The following is a 23,410-nucleotide window of genomic DNA, read 5'->3' as shown; positions in this document are numbered from 1 at the left end:
TAGCAAGAGTGATATTTTTGCCCCAAATTGGGTCAACCCGGCATGCCATGAGCACAAGCCTTGCCTAAGCGGCGCGTTTATGTCCATAAACCCAAGAGCGCCTGGCCCTTGGATGACGAGGCAGATGGCGTCAAGCTCAAGGACTCTTGCAGAAGCCTTTAAGAATAGCTCCATGGGGGCGCCTGGGTGGCGCAGTCGGTTAAGCGTCCGACTTCAGCCCGGTCACGATCTCGCGGTCCGTGAGTTCGAGCCCCGCGTCAGGCTCTGGGCTGATGGCTCGGAGCCTGGAGCCTGTTTCCGATTCTGTGTCTCCCTCTCTCTCTGCCCCTCCCCCGTTCATGCTCTGTCTCTCTCTGTCCCCCCAAAAATAAATAAACGTTGGAAAAAAAAATGGCTCCATGAGCAAAAGCCGGCCAGGTAATGTCATATCCATTCCACCTGACAGTGGGCCGAGCAAGGTGGGCAGACTGGAAGCCACACACAAAGCCTTTATTTGGAGAGGCACAAGGGAGGTTGATCAAGCTACAGACTATTTAAATTAAGGCAGAAGGACCCTCTCCACTTCCAGGATGCTTTTCAGATTAAGCCGAATCAACCAGGGAATCCAGCAGGGAATCCAGCTCAGGAGGGTAGGGCGGTGGTGGGAGTCTATGAGGGTGTGGAGGAACTCCTCTAGGAATTTCACTGGTCACTTGGTGAGGAAGCATTTCCTTTATGAAAAGAGGAAGTTTCTTCATTAGCTGAAACAAACAAAAAATACATACATGTGAAAGAAGTCATAGATGATGAAAATTAGTAAAGATATCATGGGAGGAGTATAGGACAGGAAAAAATTTGGCTTTTGGAGCAAGGCAGTTTGGGTTTCAACCCCCTGTCCCATGGTTATTAGATATGTGACTTTGGGCAAATGACTTAAGCTCTCTGAGGCTTTGTTTCCTGTCTATAAAATGGGGAGAATGATGTCATCCTGGCAGTTTTGGGGAGAAATGAAGATAAAGAGCCTAAGACTATCTTGGCACATAGCAGGCACTCACTAAATGGAGTTCTTATATTCCTGAAGTACATTCAGCCTAACTCATTACCTTCTGTATATGTTTAAAGCAATTTTATGTATTTATTCAGATGTTCATGGGCATTTGAAAAAATTAGCTTTCTTAGGAGCATCTAGCTTTTATAATCAATAGAAACCAATCCAATAAAAAGGCAGTTGGAAAGGAGCTGGGTGACATATTTTCCATTTGAAAGGAGGGAAGATTAGGTTGCTTCTATTCAGATCTCTTGCCTTCAGAAGAAAAATGTGGCACAGCACATTGGAAAAGCCAGGAGACCTGGGCTCTAGTCCCAGCTCTGCCTCCACCTTCCCGTGTGATCAAGGACACATCATGTTCTGCTCTGTGCTTTAGCATTCTCCCTGAAATTGAGGGGATGGACTGTAGAATCACTAAGTTGTCTCTCAGAGCTGATATTCTATTCATTATTCAATGTATGTCTTGGAAGGGGTGTTGGAGGGAGATACAGAATTATGATAAAATAAAGGCTTGGATTTCCTTAAAGAGCTGGCAAGGAAACTGAGCCTCAGGACTTATGTATATGCTCCTAGAATTCTTATCCGTTAAAAAAAATGACTGCAGGGGAGCCTGAGTGGCTCAGTCTGTCAAGCGTCTGACTTTTGATTTCGGCTCAGGTCATGATCTCAAGGTACGTGAAATTGAGCCCTGCATGGGACTCGGCAGTGACAGCGTGGAGCCTGCTTGGGATTCTCTCTTCCCCTCTCTCTCTCCGCTACTCACTCTTTCTCTCTCTCTCGCTCTCTCTCAAAATAAATAAACATTTAAAAAAGATGTTTTTTTAAACACCACCCAGGCGCCCCTTCCCCTAGTTACTTCTCTAGCGTTCGAAAAACTTTTCATTTCAAACCCATGGGCATGTCTTCTTGTCACTCACGGGAATCGGGAAGACGGGGGCTTACCAGCTCTCCTATATATACACATACGTGTGTGAGCATACACATACATACACAGATGCATATATGCCATTCCTATCCCTTGTCTCTCTCCAGTATGGAGGCTGGAAAAGCTAAATCATTGCTTTCCCAGCATCCCTTGCAGGTAGGAATGGTCACATGATCAGGTTATGATCAATGTGATATAAGGAAAATCCACTGCAGGGCTTCTCAAAATGCTTTTCTTTCACTGATAAAAGAAAAGAGCCACAAACGGAAAAGATTTTTTTTGTTGTTTCCCTCTTCCCTCCCCTTCTTGCCATGAATGTCTGGAGCTGTGGCAGGCATTTGGCAACCATGGGTGACAAAATGAAGACAGAAAGCCAATGTATCAGGGATGGTATATCAGAAAGATGAAAGAGCTTGGGACCTTAATGAAATCATTGAGTAACCTACACCACCTTATTTCTGGAACTCTTAGATAAATGTGGTTTATGCCCTTGCTGTTCAAACTGTGGTTTTTTGGGCCAGCAGTTATGGGCACCACCTGGGGGTTTTGTTAGAAGTGAAGACTCTCCTGCCTTACCCCAGACCTGGTGAAGCAGTGTCTGCATTAAAAAAAAAAAAAGTCCCCAGGTTGTTCTCTATCTTTAAGAATCTGGTTTTTTTTTTTTTTTCTGTTTTTCTCTTTTTATCTTTGTTCATTTGCTTTTGTTCTTAAATTCTACACATGAGTGAAAACACAGACTCTTACATACAGAGAACAAACTGGTGGTTGTCAGAGGGGAGGTGGCTGGGGGATGGATGAAATAGGCGATGGGGATTAAGGAGTGCACTTATCTTGATGAGCACTGAGTGAGGTACAGATTGTTGAATCCTTATATTGTACACCTGAAACTAACATAACACTATGTTAACTATACTTCAATAAAAATAAAAGATGCCCAGGTTTTGGCGTTTTAAGTGCACATTAAAGTTTCAGGAGCATTGATTTGTGGACCCACCAATGAGGGTCTATTACATTCAGCTGAAAGTATTCCTAACAGACAGCATGTGTGTACTCAGTATGTATGAACACATAGAGGTATGTCTGTGTGCATGTGTGTGTATCCGTGTGTGCCTGCATTATGTGAATATATGAACAGAAAAAAACCCTTCAGGGACCTAGGCTGTGGGAGCGTGTGTGTGTGTGTGTGTGTGTGTGTGTGTGTGTGTGTGTGTGTGTGTTGGGAGTTTGAGGATGATTTCTTTTTTATTACCTTTTTTAAATGTTTCTTTATTTTTGAGAGAGAGACAGAGCATGGTGGGGGCGGGGTGGGGGAGGGGGAAGGGCAGAGAGAGAGGGAGACACAGAATCCAAAGCAGGCCCCAGGCTCTGAGCTGTCAGCACAGAGCCCCACCTGGGGCTCGAACTCTCAGACTGCGAAATCATGACCTGAGCTGAACTTGGACGCTTAACTGACTGCACCACCCAGGCGCCCCTTCCCCTAGTTACTTCTCTAGCGTTCGAAAAACTTTTCATTTCAAACCCATGGGCATGTCTTCTTGTCACTCACGGGAATCGGGAAGACGGGGGCTTACCAGCTCTCCTCCCTGTCCAGCAGGGCGTGGTAGGACGCCACGTCCCTCTGCAGCTGGGCTTTGTGCGCCAGCAGATGTTCTCGAGCCTGCTGCTGCTGCTCCGCCTCTGAGCGCGTCTCCCTGAGCTCCGCCTCCAGCCTGCTCACCACGGCGCCCAGGTTCTGCAGCTCGATGTCGTGCCAGTGCTTGGCGTCGTGCAGGGTGTTCTCCAGGCCTCGTTTCTGCCAAAGAGAGAACGCGGGTCCGAACCCGAGGCCGCAGGCAGGGCCCTTGGAGAGGGAGGTGGGTGGAGCTGTGGGAGGGGCTGGCATGGGCCCGGGCTCTCCGTTTCTCCCCAGGACAATGGCTTCGCTGGCTCCCCGGGGGAAATGATGACTCTTCCTGGGGAGGCCAGACTCTTGTTTGGTCTGATTCACTGAGCCTTCTGATGGGGGTTGGGGGGAGGAAGAAAGAGAAGAGGGGAAGGAGAGGGAGAAAGATGAGGTATAGTGATGAGACAGAATGAAAGAGGAGAATAATGAGGGGGGGAAAAAAAAACGAGAGTGAGAAATTGACACACAGGCACACAAGGGGGAGGCAGTTTGCAGGTGGTTTTCAAAGAAATCTTGCTCTCTGAACTGCCTCTGGGTCTTTCTGCCCCTGATTTCTCACTCCCTGGGGGGCCTTTTCCTCCTCCACTGCTGAAACCCCATCCATTTTTAAGCTAAAAAGCCTTTTCCTCCAGCATTCTTGCCCACATTGCCAGAGTTAGCATGAGCGTCTCTGGCCTTTACACACTCAGCATTTTTTCTTTAGTGTGTTACTATCACACCTTGGCTAAGCTCTCTTCCCCTTGCTGTCCCCTCTCTGTGGGCACCCCACCACCCTCTCCTGAGTCTGTTTCTCTCTGAGCTGTGCTTCTCCTGTCTGTGTTGGTTGGTCTCTGCCACACTCATGATTTTAGTTGTCTCTCTCCCGGTGACTCCTGCATTGATATTTCCAGCACAGACCTCTCCCCCGAGCATAAACCTGCTCCTGAACTTCTTACTGTAAATATATACAATCCATGGGCATCTCAAATCAAGGTGTCCACAATGGAGCCACTGGCTTCCTTCTGAACATGCTTGCCTCTCCTATTCTGTGCTTCAGCTGGTGAACTCACATGGACTAGAAACCAGGGAAAGAAAGGCATGTCCCTAGTCTTCCCTCCCTCCCCAGTTCATCATCAGTGAATTCTACCTCTTGTATATTCTGAAAATTTTTCACATTCGTGCTCACTCCCCACCAGCCACAGGTGCCCAGGATGGATGCTTATCACTGCTCCCCTGGGGTAACCTCAGTAGCCTGCAGCTGGTCTCTTGGTCTCTAGCCTCCTGCTTTTGCATTCCCCACAGAGCAGCCATACATAGTGCTCTGCCTGAAGTCCAAATCTGGGTTTGTATCTCTTCTTCCGTCTCATCTGGATCATTCTTACTCATCCCCAAGTCCAAGCTCAGGGGTCACCTCCCCCAGGAAGACTTCCTTGATAGTCTATCACCCCATCCCCTCCCCCCCAAGGCTGGGTTAGGGCTACCTCCTCTGGGTTTCCACAGCTGCCCAAGTACATGCATGCCCTTGAACTTGTAATAGTGGGCTGAGCTTCTTAGGGGCATGTCTCCCCTACCGGAGAGTGAGCAGAAATGAAATTTCTGTAACCCCAGTGATAAGACAGAGGCTGGCACAGAGTAGGTGCTCATCTGGGTGTGTTGCCCAGGATGACAGCACTATGGTTATACTTATTGCCCTACCTGTCTCCCATATACCAAGTGTTGCAGACCATAGGGCTGACCAATAAACACCTTTAAAAAACTGCATGCGTCTGTCTTTAACATTCTTTAATAGTTGTAATTATGGTGTACTTATAATTTAGCATCTGACTTTTTATACAACACATAAGAACAGATAAATATCTTTTCAAATTGGATTGAGTAAAATCTCGATGAAGCAACTTTCTGTTGTTTCTTTTCCCTAGGAGGAGATTTTTCATACCTTTTTGATGACTGTGGTTGAAATGGAGGATTGTTGGCCATGATGCCATCTTGAATCATGGCTCCTGTTAAGCAGGGGCCACTATTATCTTATTTAAACTATCTTAATTCCATTGGATATGAGGATATTGAACCAGATTCCCATTCTAGGTACATTTACAGGTGGCAAAAAGGTGACTAATAGAAAATAAATCTAGATCAGTATCTGGTCTAGGGTTATTATTTTGGTGAGATCTGAGAACCGCTCCATGGCAATGAGGATGCAGAAATGGCCACCTGCACATTGAGAATCACTTGTTCTACTCTGGGTTTTCTCCCTTTGTTTATCAGGAAATTGCTTGGTTTGTAGTGTTTATTGTTGATGTTGGACCTGTAACACCTGTTATTTGGAAAAACCTTTTATGGAATCATGTTTGGATCATCTGTCTACAGTTTCTGCTCCATGTTCATGGGTGACTTCTCCATGTGGCCTGGGGTTTTCTCTGATGACTTAGGACCCATTGCCCAAGGTGGGTTCATAGGAACCCCTATCAGAGGTCTTCTGTCTCTTCCATCCCACCCTCAGAGTCACAGTCTAGCTTCCCCACCTAAGTCCCTGAAATCCTGGCCTGGTCCTCCCAGAGACACTTGGGCTTGGGTGATGGCAATCAGGCCACTGATGCACATCTCCTAACTCTGGCCCCCTCAGCCACACAACACCAGCAAGCAAAATGAGGTCACAGAAGCAAACTTATTCCCCAGTCTCTGGAGATTTGAAGGGACTTCCTTGAACTGCTAAGCCCTCCAGAAAGTAAAATAGTGACCTTATGTGATTTCTGGCCTTGAATCCCATTCCTGGTTTGAGTTGACTGAACACAGAGCTCAGTAGGCTTTAAGCACCATCAGTGGTGTCTGGCTGCCAATATAAATAGGGCCTTGTTGGCAAAGGGGACTGAAAGTGTCTCCAGCGTGGCTGTCTGAGACTTGTATGAGCCATGGTGGCCTTGTGTGTGCAGGGTGCTCAGACTGAGGATAACGGGAATGGCTGAATGAGCAGAGCTGTATTTGAAAGCTGCAGGAGGGGCGCCTGGGTGGCGCAGTCGGTTAAGCGTCCGACTTCAGCCAGGTCACGATCTCGCGGTCCGTGAGTTCGAGCCCCGCGTCAGGCTCAGGGCTGATGGCTCAGAGCCTGGAGCCTGTTTCTGATTCTGTGTCTCCCTCTCTCTCTGCCCCTCCCCTGTTCATGCTCTGTCTCTCTCTGTCCCAAAAATAAAATGAAAACGTTGAAAAAAAAAAAAAAATGATAAAAAAAGAAAGCTGCAGGAAAGTGTGCTACTTATTCTGGCTTAGTCTGTGCTCCCAACCTTGCCCACAAGGCCCAGTGACCAGAACTCTGATTTACTCGAGGCAGTAGGGGACAGAGGCAGCCTGTCCTGGGTCCTGAGCACCACCAGCATGTCATTACTCTTAAGACTTCTGGTGGCGGGGGTGTGAATTTTCTTCCCATTTGTTCCAATAGTTAGGACCATGGGGTTTAAGTGAGGTGATCGGATGATGCCAACTTGGGATTACTTTGCCAGGGGTTATAATAATTTTACAATGATGATCAATAATAGATACATATATCGACTGCTCACTCTGTGTCAGGCACTGCGCTAAGGGCTTGACCTGCATTGTTTAATTAATCATCCCAATGACTTTATAAAGTAAATTCTGTTAGGTCCAGTGGTAGATCACATTTCCAAAGGCAGTTATAATCATTATCTCCATCCCACATGTCCTTTCGCTATGTGACCTTGCCACTGCCTCATCAAGAAGTGGTGTTTATTTCTCTTCTTGTGGGATCTGGGATGGTCTGTGCCTGCTTAGACCAACAGGATTCCGTACAAGTGATATTTAGGGACTTTCAAGTCCAGGTGTTAAGAGGCCTGGGAGCTTCTGTGCTCACGCTCTGAGGGAAGCCGCTTCCATGTCAGATGTCCAACTATACGACTGCTATGATTTGAGGAAGTCAAAGCCAGCCACATGGAGAGGTTGCATGGAGGGAGAAAAACGGGGCACATCTGGGGCACCAGACGTGTGATTTGAAGCCATTCCTGGATGGGCCAGCCCCAGCAGATGCCACATGGAACGGAGAAGAGCTGTCTCTGCTGGACTCCACCTAAATTGCAGAGTGAATGAACAAATGATTTACTGTTGTCTTCGGCCACTAACACGGAAGGGAGCTATGATAACCCAAATAGATCCTCACTCTGCAAGTGAGAAAACAGAACCTTAGAGAGGTCACGCAGCTAGTGAATAGAGTCAGGATTCCAGATTCCAGAGTCTGGTACCAACCCCCAATCCCATAGGCCTACCGTGGTCTAGTAGAGAAACAGAGCCAGAAGGGCTTGGGTCCTCCACTTGTTACTCGTGTTAATGGGCAAACCCCTGAACCACAGTTTGCTCTTCTGCAAAATGGGATGTCAGTCATAGCCCACCACACTTCTCAGTGTTTCTATGAGGGTCTAAGGGCAGAATGCTTGTGAGTATGCTCTCATTGCTATTGGTATCACTTTGAACACTCACCAAGTGCTTTGGGGACATAAAGCTAACTAGACATGGTCTCTGCCCTGAAGAAGTTAATGTGACATCAGAGGATCAGCTGATATACCACACGAACCACAGGGCTCTGAATGTGAGTGGGTGGCAGGTGGAGAGATCACCCCAGCTGTGGAGTCAGGATCTAGGCTCTTCACTGGGAAGCACTGGCAGGTCTTCCACTTTACCTGTGCCAAGGGTGTGTGAGGACAGGTAGAGTGGGCAAGACTGGGGAGGGGTCTCCTTCCAGTCATGGGAAGAACATGTCCAAGGGCTCAAGGGTAGGAGAGCAAAGGGTGAGTCCTGGGTATCTCCCTTCCTATGGAATCTGGGCTGGTCTCTGAATGAAACCCAACCTGGGTGGTGCTGGAAGGTCTGGCAAAGGAAGCCTTTCTGCTTTACCCCCAGGCAATTCCACCGAACATGCAGAAGAGAGGGGACAGTAGATAGAGGAATGTTCCAGATGGGGCAACAGTGGACAGGTGAAGTTTACTGAAAGGAGGAGAGGATGGATAAAGCTTTAGAGGTATTTCAGGTTTGGAAAAGGAAGACAGAGCCCTCGTGTTGGGGGACCTGAATCTTACCTGCAGCATGGTGGTGACAGCATCTGCTGAGGGACATTGTTGAGGGCAGGCTGGGACTTGCTGAGAATGGAGGCTGCTGGGAGGACGTGCTCTGGGGAACCAGTACCCTCTGCTGTGTTCAGTCATTTGCGCACAGGTTTTCTCTTACCCGTCTGTTATGAGTTTTTAGACAACAGGAACCATCCACTTCCTGTTTGCATCCCTGGGACCTGCCTCAGGGAGGGCTTAGCACACACGAGGCGGCCAATACACGTTTGGAATGTGTGCTGAGTGATGAGCCACCTCTACTCAGGTGCGATTCATCCCGGATTTTTTGATGATGTGGGGTTGAGTGTATGTCCCCCACATTTTGCCTGGCACTTTCTATGACTGGAAGAGTGGCAATTTTGACAGCCACAAGAACACCTGGGGAACAAACGGCAGCCCCTTAACTGTGCTTAAAGCAAGTTGGGCAAAGGGCAGCACACCTAACATTAGCATCAAGGGTTATGGCAGGTGAGTAAAACTGATTACAATAGAATTCACATAGCTCTGAGTAAATAATGTAATGTCTTCCAATTTTTTGGCTAAAGTCACATTGCTCTAGGCTGTAGTTTCCTGATTTTTCTCACCTCAAATCCTTTTTTCACATCCCCTTGCACTGACCCAGATCCCATCACAGGCTGTGTGGGAGAGCAGAGGAGTGGTGAGATGTGTGTCGTGTCGTGCTGTGGCATGGCAAGACTGAGCATCTTCCTGAGCTGACTGGGCACCATGTGACCTTGTTGGCCAGAGGACATGGACCCAAGTGAACTGAAGACATAAAGGAGGGGAGCTGGGGGTGATGGGATCAGCTTGGCCACAGGCAGTGAAAAAGTTGTTTCTGAGGGAATCAACTAGAATAAATCCTTATGCTAACTTCTTGGGAGGTGGGGCTGCTGGTTTGGTGTTGGAACTGATTTGGGTGGCAAGACTGAGATGGGGGTGTATGGGGAATGGTAGAAGAGAGGGGCCTCAGTGGAGTCCAGACTACCACAGCTGCACAAGGATTGCATGAACCATCGCCTTTCATGCACTCCAGTGTGGACAACAGGCTTGTGGTTCAGATCTAATAATAATAATAATAATAATAATAATAATAATAATAATAAATAATGCAAGAGATCTTTCCACAAACCCCAGTGAGTCTGAGGTGCTTACTAGGTGTCTTAGGTTTGGTTCCCCAGAAGCAAAGCCTGAGGTAGGGATCCTGGTACCTGTAAATAATTAAGGGATTGTTCTCAAGAAAAGGGGGGGGGTAAGGAAAGCAGTATAGAGCGGAGGAAGGTGCTAAGCCAGGAGGTAGTCTCAGCAGGAGACTGACAGCCTGATCCCACAGAGAGCTTGGAGTATGAATTACACTGTAAAACCTACTCCGCTTGGAAGCAACTGGGCTGGACTTTTTTTCCCCTTTTTTTTTATAACGTTTATTTATTTTTGGGACAGAGAGAGACAGAGCATGAACGGGGGAGGGGCAGAGAGAGAGGGAGACACAGAATCGGAAACAGGCTCCAGGTCTGAGCCATCAGCCCAGAGCCTGATGCGGGGCTCGAACTCACGGACCGCGAGATCGTGACCTGGCTGAAGTCGGACGCTTAACCGACTGCGCCACCCAGGCGCCCCTGGGCTGGACTTTTAAACCCCATGTCAGCTGTCATTGGCTGAGGGGGGGTGGGGGTGGCAGGCCTAACCTTCTAGGCCAGGTGTCTACTGTTTGAGGACAATTCCCTGGAGAAGTGGGGCCCCTGAAGAGGGAGTCTGGGGGTATTAGCGGCCATCACTCACAGCAGCGGCCTTGTGTAGGGTATTTCAGTGGGGCACTAACAGCGTCTACTATTCTTGTTGTGATTCTGTATCAGACGACCCTTTCAGGACCCAAAACTCATGCTGTGAAATGGGAATCTCTTGCAAACTCTGACCCACACGACTAGGGTTCAACAGTTGAGAGTTAAAACTGACATAAGAAACGCCAGGCTCCTCCCGGCCCACTCACCAGGGCCCGCAAGGATTCCGTTTCAGCCTGGAGGCTCTGGACCTGGCATGAAGTGTTGTGCAGCTCCAGCCTGAGGGCGGCGGCCAGCTTCTCTTCCTGGGTCTGCGCCATGCGGGCCATTTCTGCCTGTTGCTGTGGAGGGTCAGGTGTCCGCGTGAGCAGGGGTGCACGGAGAGCCCAAACCTCGCTTTCCCTCTCGCCCTTCCCAGTGACCACTCCGCTGCATGTCACTTAGGGCAAACAGCTGGCAGAGTGAAATATCCTCCTTTTTCTACAGATGCCCCCACCGATTCATATCCAAGCATTTACTTAGTTTGAACATATAGTGCATGCAAATAGGATAAAATTCAAAAGATTTTTCTGAAGGGTTTATAGGAGAAAGTCTCCTTTTGTCCCTATGCCCTAATTATCTAGTTCTCTTGTTTCCAGTTTCCTATACCTCTTTCCAGAAATACTCCATATATTTATAAGTAAATAGGTATGGTCATCCCCCATCCTCTTGCTTTGGTACTTAATATATCTTAGAAAATATTTTCTACCAGTATATATAGATCAATTACATTCTTTTATTAAAAAAATTTTTGGGGGGGGGTGTTTATTTTTGAGAGAGAGGGAGAGAGTGTGAGTGGGGAAGGGGCAGAGAGAGACGGAGGCACAGAATCTGAAGCAGGCTTCAGGCTCTGAGCTGTCAGCAGGGGCTGTCATGCGGGGCTGGAACTCATGAACTTTGAGATCACGACCTAGGCAGAGGTCAGATGCTTAACCGCCTGAGCCACCAGGCACCCCTCAATTACATTCTTTTAAACGGCCCCATAGTATTGCCTTGTTTGGAAGCACCTTAATTATTTAGAAGCCCTTGCACCGATGAGCACTTTGTGGCCAGTCTTTGCCTGTTATAAACAACGGTGTGAAGAATGGCTTTTATAACCCTTGTTTTCCACATGGGCGTATCTCCGAGGGGGTAAATCCTTGCACTGGAACTGCTGAGTCAAAGGGCATGCATTTATCATTTTGAGTAACGTTGCCAAATTGCCCTTCAGAGAACTTCTAACTCCGTCCAGTACTGTAAGCCAGTGCCAACTATCCCCACATCTGCTTCAGACGAGGAGCACTCCAACTTCTCTGACAGCCCCTGTTTCCTCATAAAAAGCAGTCTGGCCACAATTGTGAACACAGGGGGAAGGTCTGCGTTTCGAAATTCCTCCCTGAGCGAGATGGACATAGTCTGGCTCTTCCCCATACTTTCAGTGGAGTAGGTCATCGCTCCCCTTTTCTTTGTGCTGGAGAACAGGGAAAACTAGAGGTCACCTTCATTCATCTGAGAGTAGTCGAAGGGTTATCTCTGAGCCAGTGATATGGGAGAAAACACCTGTTTTCTCTCCTAGGTTACTGGCTGGCTGGGTTGGCCATTTTTACTACATCTGAATACTTATTTATAGGGTTATGCAAAAATAGCCAATCTAACTGACTAACTAAGAACACCCAGGTCAGAGGGCTCATATCTCAGGAGTAGTTCTTTCTGTGTGAGGGCTATAAAGACCTCAACAAAAACACCCATTAAAGAAAGGTCTGGGTGGGGCGCCTGGGTGGCTCGGTCGGTTAAGCGTCTGACTTCACCTCAGGTCGTGATCTCGCGGTCTGTGGGTTCAAGCCCCATGTCGGGCTCTGTGCTGACAGCTCAGAGCCTGGAGCCTGCTTCAGATTCTGTCTCCCTCTCTCTGACCCTCCCCGTTCATGCTCTGTCTCTGTCTCAAAAATAAATAAAGGTTAAAAAAAAAAAATTAAAAAAAAAAAAGAAAGTTCTGGGATTGGGAGCCTGAGTGGCTCTGTTGCCTCCAGATTTCAGCACAGGTCATGATCTCACGGATTGTGGGTTTGAGCCCTGCGTTTGGCTCTGTGCTGATGGCATGGAGCTTGCTTGGAATTCTCTCTCTCCCTCTCTCTCGCTGCCCTTCCCCTGCTCATGTTCTCTCAAAATAAATAAATAAACATTAAAAAAAAAATTCTGGGATCCGCTGAAGGAGAATGGAAGCTGTGGGCCCAGCTCTGACTGGTCAGTGCATGGCTGTGTGTCCCTGGACTATCATTCAGCCTCTCTGAGCCCCGTCCCTGCCCACAGAATGCAGATGACAGTGAGTGGAGAGTGATAATCATATGACTATCTCTAGGGGTCACTCTGAGGCTTCCATCAGGTTATGCATGTGGAAACTTTTAGAACCTTAAAAGCATGCAAATAGTGACAGCATATATTCTCTATATATGTAAAGAGTACTATTAGCCAATAAATGAGTTTGTAAAAGATATTGTGGGTTGGATACTACTAATGATAACTCATAGGCGTTAAGCACTTAACTGTGCCGAGCGCTTCATTAACAGGGTTAAGTCCATTATTTCACTTAATCTTCACGACCCTATGAAACAAGTGTCATTGGTATTCCTATTTTACATGAGGAACTGAGGCACTGAGAGACTCGGCTATTTACTCAAAATCGTATGTCCTAGGAGGGCAGAGCTGGGCTCCAGTGTAGAGACAGATGCCAGACCTGTGCTCTTAACCAGTACCGAGTGCTGCCGTTTCCACCAACCCATCAAGACTCCTGAAAGCAGAGTTGCCTTCACCCAAAGTGAAGGTGGACCACTCTAAAACATCTTTGTGATCTGCCAAGCCCTCCTGCGATGGGTTGCCCTATTTTTCTCTGTCTCTTTCCGGTTGGGACTTGACCGTGTAGGCCGTGTGGCTGGGTGGGCAGTGGGAGGGTGGTGCTCTGGCAGACAAATGGAGTCTGGCGGTGCAGGGGCACAGAGCGGCCAGGGGCAGCCGGGAGCTGGAGTCGGCCCCTGACCCCTCACAGGAGCTGAGTGTTAAATTCTCAGGATGTTTGTAAGCTGGTTGGTAAACACCGCCATCATTAAAAATTAAATTGCATCAACTTATACTTAAGTTTTATTAAAATGGTAACAAATACTCCAAACACATCACTTGCTAATTTATTTACATTTTATCATTATCTGTGCCATCCATGGTCTTTATATTGATGGTACCTGTGTGGTGGGAATAACATTTAATGGACTTCTGAGCATGTCTTTCAAACTCTGTGCTCATTTACATCAGGTTAGGAGTTTGAAATCAGCCATGAGAGTATTTACCTCATGGAAATTGGTAAACACCACAAATCAGGGGTTGAATTATTGTTTTGCTGACTATCTAGACTTAAGGAAATGTTAATAATGCAGATTAAACTTTAAGTTGGGTCATGTCTGTAGCCGTTGCATTAAGAATAGCAAAAACAGGGGCGCCTGGGTGGCTCAGTCGGTTAAGCGTCGGACTTCGGCTCAGGTCACGATCTCACAGTTCATGAGTTCGAGCCCCGCGTCGGGCTCTGTGCTGACAGCTCAGAGCCTGGAGCCTGCTTCACATTCTGTGTCTCCCTCTCTCTCTGCCCCTTCCCTGCTCATGCTCTGTTTCTCTCTGTCTCAAAAATAAATAAACATTAAAAAAAAAAAAAAAGAATAGCAAAAACAGGGGCGCCTGGGTGGCTCAGTCGGTTAAGCATCTGACTTCAGCTCAGGTCATGATCTCACATTCGGGGGTTGGAGCCCCTCATCGGGTTCTGTGCTAACAGCTCAGAGCCTGGAGCCTGCTTCCGATTCTGTGTCTCCCTCTATGCCCCTCCCCCACTCACACTCTGTCTTTGTCTCTCTCAAAAATACATAAACATTAAAAAAAAAGGAATAGCAAAAACATTAGAGGGAGTATTTTCCCAATATTTACAAACTAGTATCTGATTTGCAAAGAAGTTACTCATATCATTGATGAAAGGACTCATTAAGGCCAATGGAAATATCAACCGAAAATTCATGAGAGCTATCCTCATTTATCTTTGACATGAGTGACTTTTTGCTTAATGGGATATTAATAATCAAGCATATTTTGTAATCTGATTTTGTGACATGGTTGATGACAGAATTGTAAAAACAATTGGCAGATTTTGCAAGATTTCAGCAAGTCACACTGAAGGTATAGGTGCAAATGGAAAAGCAAAGTGAGTATTTTATCTTAAAATTTATGTTATCTCTTATCACCTCACATCTGTCAGAACAACTAAAATTAACAACTCAGGCAACAGCAGATGTTGGCGAGGATGTGGAGAAAGAGGAACCCTTTTACACTGCTGCTGGGAATGCAAACTGGTGCAGCCACTCTGGAAAACAGTATGGAGCTTCCTCAAAAAGTTTAAAATAGAACTACTCTACGATCCAGCAATTGCACTACTAGGTATTTATCCAAAGGATACAAAAATGCTGATTCTAAGGGGCACATGCACCCCAATGTTTATGGCAACATTATTGATAATAGCCAAAGTATGGAAAGAGCCCAAATGTCCATCGGCTGATGAATGATAAAGATGCGGGGTGTGTGTGTGTGTGTGTGTGTGTGTGTGTGTGTGTATTTACATATATATATATGTATATACACACACAAAATATAAAAAAATATATATATATATACACACACAAAATATAATATTACTCAGTGATCAAAAAGAATGAAATCCTGCCATTTGCAACAATGTGGATGGAACTAGAGTGTATTATGCTAAGGGAAATAAGTCAGTCAGAGAAAGATAAATATTTCACTCATATATGAGATTTAAGAAACAAAACAAGTGAACATAGGGGAAGAGAAGGAAAATAAGATAAAAACAGAGAGGGAGGCAAACTTTAAGAGACTCTTAAATACAGAGAACAAACTGAGGGTTGTTGGCAGGGTGTTGGGTGGGGGAGATAGGCTATATGGGTGATGGGCATTAAGGAGGGCAATTGCTGGGATGAGCACTGGGGGTTATATGTAGGTGATGAATCACTAAATTCTATTCCTGAAATCATTATTATACTCTATGTTAACTAAGCTGGATTTAAATTTTAAAAAAATTTATGTTATCTCTAAAATTATATAAAGAAAACATCAACAGAAACTTCTGTTACCTTTTAATGGTACTGTGAAATCTGACTAGCACATAAATACACATGCTTATGTCTACCCCCTCCAGAGAGCAGGTGTGAAACATGACCAGCACATCCTGGGTAAGAAATGGAGATGGGTGGAAATCAGGTCCTTTGGAGGGCAAGTTTCAAAGCCTAGGTGGGTGGGTCTGGGGTGAATCTGCTGGCCCAGGCTCTCATAGTCCCCCATATGATCTGCCCTCCTCTCAACCCAGGCAGTAGGTGGTTTGTATTCAGAGTTTCACGCTGGTCTTTGAGGGGATGAACACTTTATCCAAGTGTTTCCACAAGCAGCATGGTTTTGCACATATCTGAATACTGATTTAAACAATTTTTATTTAAATCAATTCATTTTTTCTTTATAAAGAAATGTGTTCAAAATGGAAACTGTAGATAAGTTCTCAAATTTTGTGCACATCAGAATCATCTAGGGGGGCTTGTGAAAACGTAGATTCTGATTCAGGAGAGCTGAGCAGGCCTGGGAACCTGCATTTAAAAGTCCCATGTGATTTTTGGCTCAGGTCACGATTTCACAGTTCGTGGGATCCCTGATTGCCCCTTTCTTTCTCAAAATAAATAAAGTTAAAATAAAAAAACTGCCATGTGATGCCTGGTTCATGGAAGCAAAGTTCTAGATTGCTACAGAAACTGCTAAAGCTGTTCACTTGTCACAGACAAAAGATAGTTGAAAAATTAATCACATTAAAAAATTTTAAAAATGGAGCAAATTTTGGTTGTCAGGTTGCTAAGTGCCAAACCCTGCTTTCTCTTCATTGGAAGTTGAAATTAATAATGTAAGAGAAGTGTCGGGGTACCTGGGTGGCTCATTAAGTGTTCAACTCTTGATTTTGGCTCAGGTCATGATCTCACAGTTCATGGGGTCAAGCCCTGAGTTGGGCTTTGCACTCACAGGGCACAGCCTGCTTGGGATTCTCTCTCCTTCTCTCTGCCCCTCCCCTACTTGCGTGCTCTCTCTCTCTCTCTCTCTCTGTCTCAAAATAAATAAATAAGCTTAAAAAAATAAGTACAGGGGAAGTGTTAATGACCTACCAGCAGCAAATGGAAACTTTCTTATACAGTTTAATTAATATGGAAAGAGAAAAATAAATTAACTTGCTTACTATGGGTTTCAGTGTCATTTTATATCATGCCCAATACCTTCTCAAAACAGCTTACCACAAGTAATACTTACCCTTCATTTGGGGACAGTTAACTGCTTTAACTCACCTAAAAGTATTACCTGTTCTCTCCAATTGCTTTTTGGAGTTACGCTTTCTGATTAATAATTACTTTACTTCTATTTCCATTTCAATCCAATGCTTCCAGATTTCTCCTCACAGACCAAACAGTAGGTGTGTCAGTCTAGACCCTGAGGATAGGAACATAGGGCTCTGTTTTGTTGCTCAGTGCAGTTGCTAGGATGTGTAGTGAGATTCAAGTATGTTGGTCCCCAGGCTTTCAAACCAGCTTGAAATCTTGGCTCTGCTGTTGCAGGAGAAGGCTCCCATGTTTGCACTCCATCTATATTTCTGGGACAGGAGAGTATATTGACATTTTGAAATCTGGCAAAAGATTTCTTAAAAAAATTTTTAGCGTTTATTTATTTTTGAGAGAGAGAGAGAGAATGAGCAAGGGTGGGGGGGGGGGGGCCCAGAGAAGGGTCCAGAGGATCCAGAGTGGGCCCTGTGCTGACAGCAGAGAGCCTGATGTGGAGCTTAAACTCACAAACCGTGAGATCATGACCTGAGCTGAAGTTAGACGTTTAACCAACTGAGCCACCCAGGTGCCCTGGCAAAAAAAAAAAAAAAAAAAAAAATTTTAATTTAAATTAAGGGGGCACCTGGGTGGCTCAGTTGGTTAAGTGGCTCAGGTCATGATCTCGCAGCTCGTTAGTTCGAGCTCCACGTCAGGCTCTGTGCTGACAGCTCAGGGCCTGGGGGCCTGCTTCAGATTCTGTGACTCCCTCTCTTTCTGCCCCAAACCCTCTCATGCTCTGTCTCTGTCTCTTTCAAAAATAAATAAACATTAAAAAAAAATCGTTTTAAATTTTGCATGTTATTGCACATGTAAGATGGGTGTGAGAAAGAACAGCAAGCATGCTTTGGAGTGAGTCAGAATGAAGTCTCTGAGAGTCTCCAAATGGAGGGCGAAAAGGGCCATCTCCTAACCCAGCCAGCCCTCTGCTATGCAGGCGTGTTCTTTTTTTTTTTTTTTTTTAATTTTTTTTTTCAACGTTTATTTATTTTTGGGACAGAGAGAGACAGAGCATGAATGGGGGAGGGGCAGAGAGAGAGGGAGACACAGAATCGGAAACAGGCTCCAGGCTCTGAGCCATCAGCCCAGAGCCTGACGCGGGGCTCGAACTCACGGACCGCGAGATCGTGACCTGGTTGAAGTCGGACGCTTAACCGACTGCGCCACCCAGGCGCCCCATATGCAGGCGTGTTCTTAGCAGAACATGTATCCAAGATGAGCCCTCAGACGTGGCAATGTGCAATCTGCCTTTTCCCAGCAGGTGCTGTGTGGATTTCAGCAAATCACTGGAGCTCTCTCTTTTTGCAGCTGGTGAAAAACAGCTTTACAAAAGCGTTGCTCTGCTTCAGGGTACAGCTAACCGCCTTGCTCTCAAGCCTCTTGGATCTCACGGGGTCACACTAACCTCATTATGTTCACTATCGAGGAGAAAGGGAAAGCAATGGAGTCCTTGAAGATACCGGGGTTCCCGATCTTCTATCACAGAGGAATCTTATCCCATGTGGGGGCAGGACACAGAAACATGATTTGGAAAGATCATGACAAGGGTCTGGCATACCCTTTTGGACCCTCAAGACAACGGCTTCTCAACCCCACATTCCACAAGATGTCACTTGCTCATTTCTAAGTAAAGAAAATGAATCAAGACACCCCCACTCCCACCCCATGTGATCTGTCCAGGTCAACCTAGCTGTTAAGAATGTTGATACTGGAGTCAGAATGTGTGGTTTGAATCTCAGTCCTGCCGCTTTGTAACTGTGTATTCTTGGGTAAGTTACTAACCTCTCTGGGCCTTCCTTAGTTCCCTCCTCTGTAAAATGGATAATATTTCAATACTTATCTCATCATGGGAACACGAAATAAGAACAAGCCTGTGAGGTGCTCAGAACACCACTGATACTTGGTAAATGCTCTGTTGGCAATGCCTTCATGACACATTCATTCTGCCTTGCGGAAGTCTTTTTCTTCGTTTTAATTTTTTTTTTTCAACGTTTTTTATTTATTTTTGGGACAGAGAGAGACAGAGCATGAACGGGGGAGGGGCAGAGAGAGAGGGAGACACAGAATCGGAAACAGGCTCCAGGCTCCGAGCCATCAGCCCAGAGCCTGACGCGGGGCTCGAACTCACGGACCGCGAGATCGTGACCTGGCTGAAGTCGGACGCTTAACCGACTGCGCCACCCAGGCGTCCCCTTTTTCTTCGTTTTAAAAATGTTTTATTTACTTTTGAGAGAGACAGACAGAGACAGAGTACGAGCGGGAGAGGAGCAGAGAGAAAGGGAAACACACAACCTGAAGCAGACTCCAGGCTCTGAGCTATCAGCACATAGCCCGATGTGGGGCTCGAACTCATGAACTGAGAGATCATGACCGGAGCCGATGTTGAACACTTAACCGACTGAGCCACCCAGGTGCCCCTAGAAGAATGGTCTTTCTCTCCATTGCCTCCCACATGCACTCAGCCAACCTCACACTAGATTGTAGGTACCTTGCGTGAGTGGACAACTTCTCACTGACTCCTCTGTCTGCCCTGGTGACCTAACATGGTTTTTTACACCTAGGACATGCTCAGCAACATTTACTAAAGGTCTACAATGTGTCCTAGGCACATTCTAGGGACTACAGAAGAGGAGGGTCTACCAGCAGTGGAATTAAATCACATCTCCTTTTCATTAGGAGGATTAGCTATCATTATTATAATGACTATAAGTCACTTTATAGTCCTGCGGTGTCATATAAATGGTATTTAGCTAAGGATAGCTTTTGATAAGCAGCACACACACCCCTGACCTATCCAGCCAGATGTAGGATTTATTTGGGAGAAGGCTGGATGCTATCCAGTCTTTACCTGAGACATGAGTTCTCCTGTGTGGGAACTAAAAAGAAATACGTGTCTCGCTCAGTGAAACTTCAGTGTTGGCAGGAGAGCTGGCCTGGCGAGGCTAAGCCAGGTTTCTCCTTGAATTTACACAAGAGCCACCTGGCTGTTGAAGCTGCTCACTTAAGGCTATAGGACCAATTCCCAGTCTCAGTGGAAACTGGCAAAGGGCACAGCGAGGAGCACGTGGCTTTGTGGTCTTGCGGCCCCTTGGCCATCAGTAAAGCACGTCCCGCTGAGGAAAGTGGCAGAAGAGGCTTGGCAGTGAGTGTAAAAGTATGAAAAGTATGTTTTTCTTCTTAAAGCAAGTGTTGGAGAAGTCTAAATGATAGTATTTTTCTTCTGGTTCATGGAGACCATCCCATTCCTAAGAAGGAACTCCTCTGCTCTGCCTCTTCTTGGAGATTAACACGTGTTGAATGAAAACCGTACTACTTTAATTTCTCAGGGATTGGAGCTGTTTCATCTTTGCAAGTGTCTTATTTTAGAAACAAGGTCCCTATACTTTTCATGGGGAAGAGCTACCACTGAGAAATATCTAAGATATTTTGAGACCACAGAATCAGGTGGCCAGGGACGGGCCAGGGACTTTGTGCCCACAGCACCAAGCACCTGGTCTGTGTTTAACAAATGGAGTCCGAGTGAGTGAGCGAGTGAAGATTTCTTGGTAGAATGTATGAGGAGGAGCTTACAATGTTGGGTGATCCTCTATATAGACAGTCACTCAAATATTGGTCGTCGACCAGTTATGAGGTTGGAAACACAGTGTGGATGGTAAGGGTCTAGGAGTGCCCTCTGCAGTATACACGTTATACTTGGTAGGGTAAAGAACAGGTGAAAGTGGCCAGTGCCTACCTCAATGAGACGGTCTCTTTATTTTCCCTTCTAACAACTACTCTGATTCCCCCGACCTGTCCCCCGGCCAGACCAGCCAGGCTACACTACTGTACCACACAGTGACAGGAACCAACTCTTGGTCTCCTGGCTCCTCTAGTAACCCTGCCTTACTGGCTAACAATACCTTTTGAAAGCTAGCTGGAACTACCATAAATTAAGTAAAAAGACAATTGACAAGCTGAGAACACATTTACAACTTATTGCAGGGAGAGGATGAACTTTTCTAACGTACAAAGAGTCACTACAAACCAATAATAAAAAGTCCAAGACTGGGGTGCCTGGGTGGCTCGGTCGGTTAAGTATCCAACTTTGGCTCAGGTCATGATCTCCTGGTTCATGGGTTCGAGCCCTGTGTTGGGCTCTGTACTGACAACTCAGAGCCTGGAGCCTGCTCCCTCTCTCTCTCTGCCCCACCCTCGCTCATGCTCTGTCTGTCTCTCTCTCTCAAAAATAAACATTAAAAAAAAAAAAGTCCAACACCTAACAAAAATGGGTAAAAGGTATGATCTGATAGTATACATGAGAGCAAATATGGCTGAAATTCAGCAAGTAAAGAGATGTTCCACCTACCTTATAACATGAGAAATGCAAAATAAAACTGCACCGAGAAACCATGTTTTACCTATAATATTGACAAAGATCACAAGGTATGAGAACTCACAGTATTGGCGAGGATGTGGGGAAATGGTCACTCTCAAACATTTCTGAGGAGAACGTAAATTGTTACACCCTTTACCTAGGGCAATTCGACATTTATCAAAATTACCAATGTACATAATTTTTGACCCAGCCATTCCACATCTAGGAATTTATTCATAGATGTATTTCCATCTTGGGAAGTGAGGGACATACGTAGTTAGTGACTCATCTCATTTACAAAAGCAAAAGATTGGAAGCCACCTTAATATTCATCAGCAGGGCATTAAATAAATCCTGGGATATCCACTAGCTAGAACAGGGGTTGGGAATTTTTTTCTGTAGAAGGCCAGATAGTAAATATTTTAGGCTTAACAGACCATATGGCCTCCAATGCAATTTTTCGCCTCTGCTAGCGTATGCAAATGCAGCCATAGACACTATGTAAATGAAGGAGCATGGCTGTGTTCCAATAAAGCTTATTTGCAAAATACAGGCAGTAGGTCAGATTTGGCTGTGGGCCATAGTTTGCTGCCCACTGTGATATAATATCATGCATCTAAAAAGCATGAATACTACTATTTGTGTAAAGAGAAAGAGAATATATACGTATTCTCTTGTATGTGGATAAAATATCTCTGAAAGGACTCATAGTATAAGGATAACATTGACCGGCCCAGTAGAAAAGAACTGTATGTCATTTCGCACATTTTGAATTTTGAAGCAAGTGAAGGTATTATATATCAAAAATGCTTAAATAAAATAAAAGTAAATAAAAAAAAAAAAAAAGAAAGAAAAACAAGCTGGGCCCAAAGCTCTTCCTGTGACACTCCCCCTCAGTGCTTGCAGTGAGCACATCAGAATAAAACATGGCTTATTTCACTGAAGAGGCATCAGGATTATAGCCAACTCATCAACGCACAGGGTCTCCTAGATTGCAGATGCTCTTAGGGGTTCTGCTGTTTCTGTCCTCCTTCAAAGGGACTCTCCCAGTTGGCTATCTTGCCATCTAGAGTCAGTGACCCCAGGTGACTAGCAGAAACCCATTTCAATCCAATTTCATATATTCTAGAAAATATTCACTTTTGTACAAGCAAGCAAAGGGAATGTGTTGACATGGCAGCCTATATAAAATATTTGCCCTTTCAGGATAAATTATTTGTGAATATGGGTAATGTGGAGACATGTTATCCAAGGTTTCTAGTCTCCTATGGGTAGATCTAGACCTATGTTGTCCAATATGATAGCCACTAGCCACACATAGCTATTTAAATAAACATTAAATAAAACTAAAAGTTCAGCTTCTCGGGGCACCTGGGTGGCTCAGTAGGTTAAGCATGCAACTCCAGCTCAGGTCATGATCTCACGGTCAGTGAGTTCAAGCCCCGCGTCGGGCTCTGTGCTGACAGCTCAGAGCCAGGAGCCTGCTTCAGATTCTGTCTCCCTCTCTCTCTGCTCCTACCCTGCTGGCGCTCTGTCTCTCAAAAATGAATAAATGTTAAAAAAAAATTTTTTTTTTTTTAAAGTTCAGCTTCCCAGTTGTATGAGGCACATTCCAAGAGCATAGTAAGCACAGGTGGCCTGTAGCTGCCATACTGGAAAGATGTACAGATTATACAACAACAGTTCCGTCTTTGCAGAAATTTCTATTAGAGGGCACTGCTCTAGTCAGTTGCTAATGTGTCTTCCAGCCCTAAGACCATCAATAACCAGAAACCTCACAATTCATCTCAATCTGTTCACCTCTCTTCATTCTCTACTGTCTCCACAATCTGTCATCCTGACTGTGGGAGGCATGATGGTTAGAGCTCCAATGAAGTTCCTGACCACAAATGCCTTGAACTGATCTGAGGCGAGTGCAGACCACCATCAGAATAGGTAGTGTGGGAGCATTTGCTGTGGGGTTCCTGGCCCCCAGGAGCTATTAATAGGAAGCTGAGTTCTCTCTCAGTGGCACCTCCCACCCCACCCCACCAGCTTGTGCTGGTAATTGAGTAAGCCTTTGGTTATTGCCCACATCCTCCCACTGCAGTGAACAAGGGACATGGATGAGGCTTC

General features: G+C 45.8%; 1 protein-coding gene across 1 annotated transcript in view; it reads right to left on the bottom strand.

Annotated features, from left to right (window-relative positions):
• Positions 1-468: 468 nt before the first annotated feature.
• Positions 469-23,410, bottom strand: part of BFSP2 (beaded filament structural protein 2) — a 69,777-nt gene continuing 46,835 nt past the window's right edge. The window contains exons 5-7 of the mRNA XM_040480214.1: positions 10,684-10,815; positions 3,524-3,744; positions 469-740 (exon numbers count right to left, since the gene is read on the bottom strand). Coding sequence (XP_040336148.1) covers positions 737-740; positions 3,524-3,744; positions 10,684-10,815 — 357 coding nt within the window. The 3' untranslated portion in view covers positions 469-736. The remainder of the gene's footprint in view (positions 741-3,523; positions 3,745-10,683; positions 10,816-23,410) is intronic.

This window comes from Herpailurus yagouaroundi, unplaced genomic scaffold (assembly GCF_014898765.1).
Source record: "Herpailurus yagouaroundi ecotype Mexico unplaced genomic scaffold, PumYag 159, whole genome shotgun sequence".
NCBI classification, from domain to species: Eukaryota; Metazoa; Chordata; class Mammalia; order Carnivora; family Felidae; genus Herpailurus; species Herpailurus yagouaroundi.
Note: the sequence above shows the minus strand (reverse complement) of the source record. Positions and strands in the feature narration are given on the sequence as shown.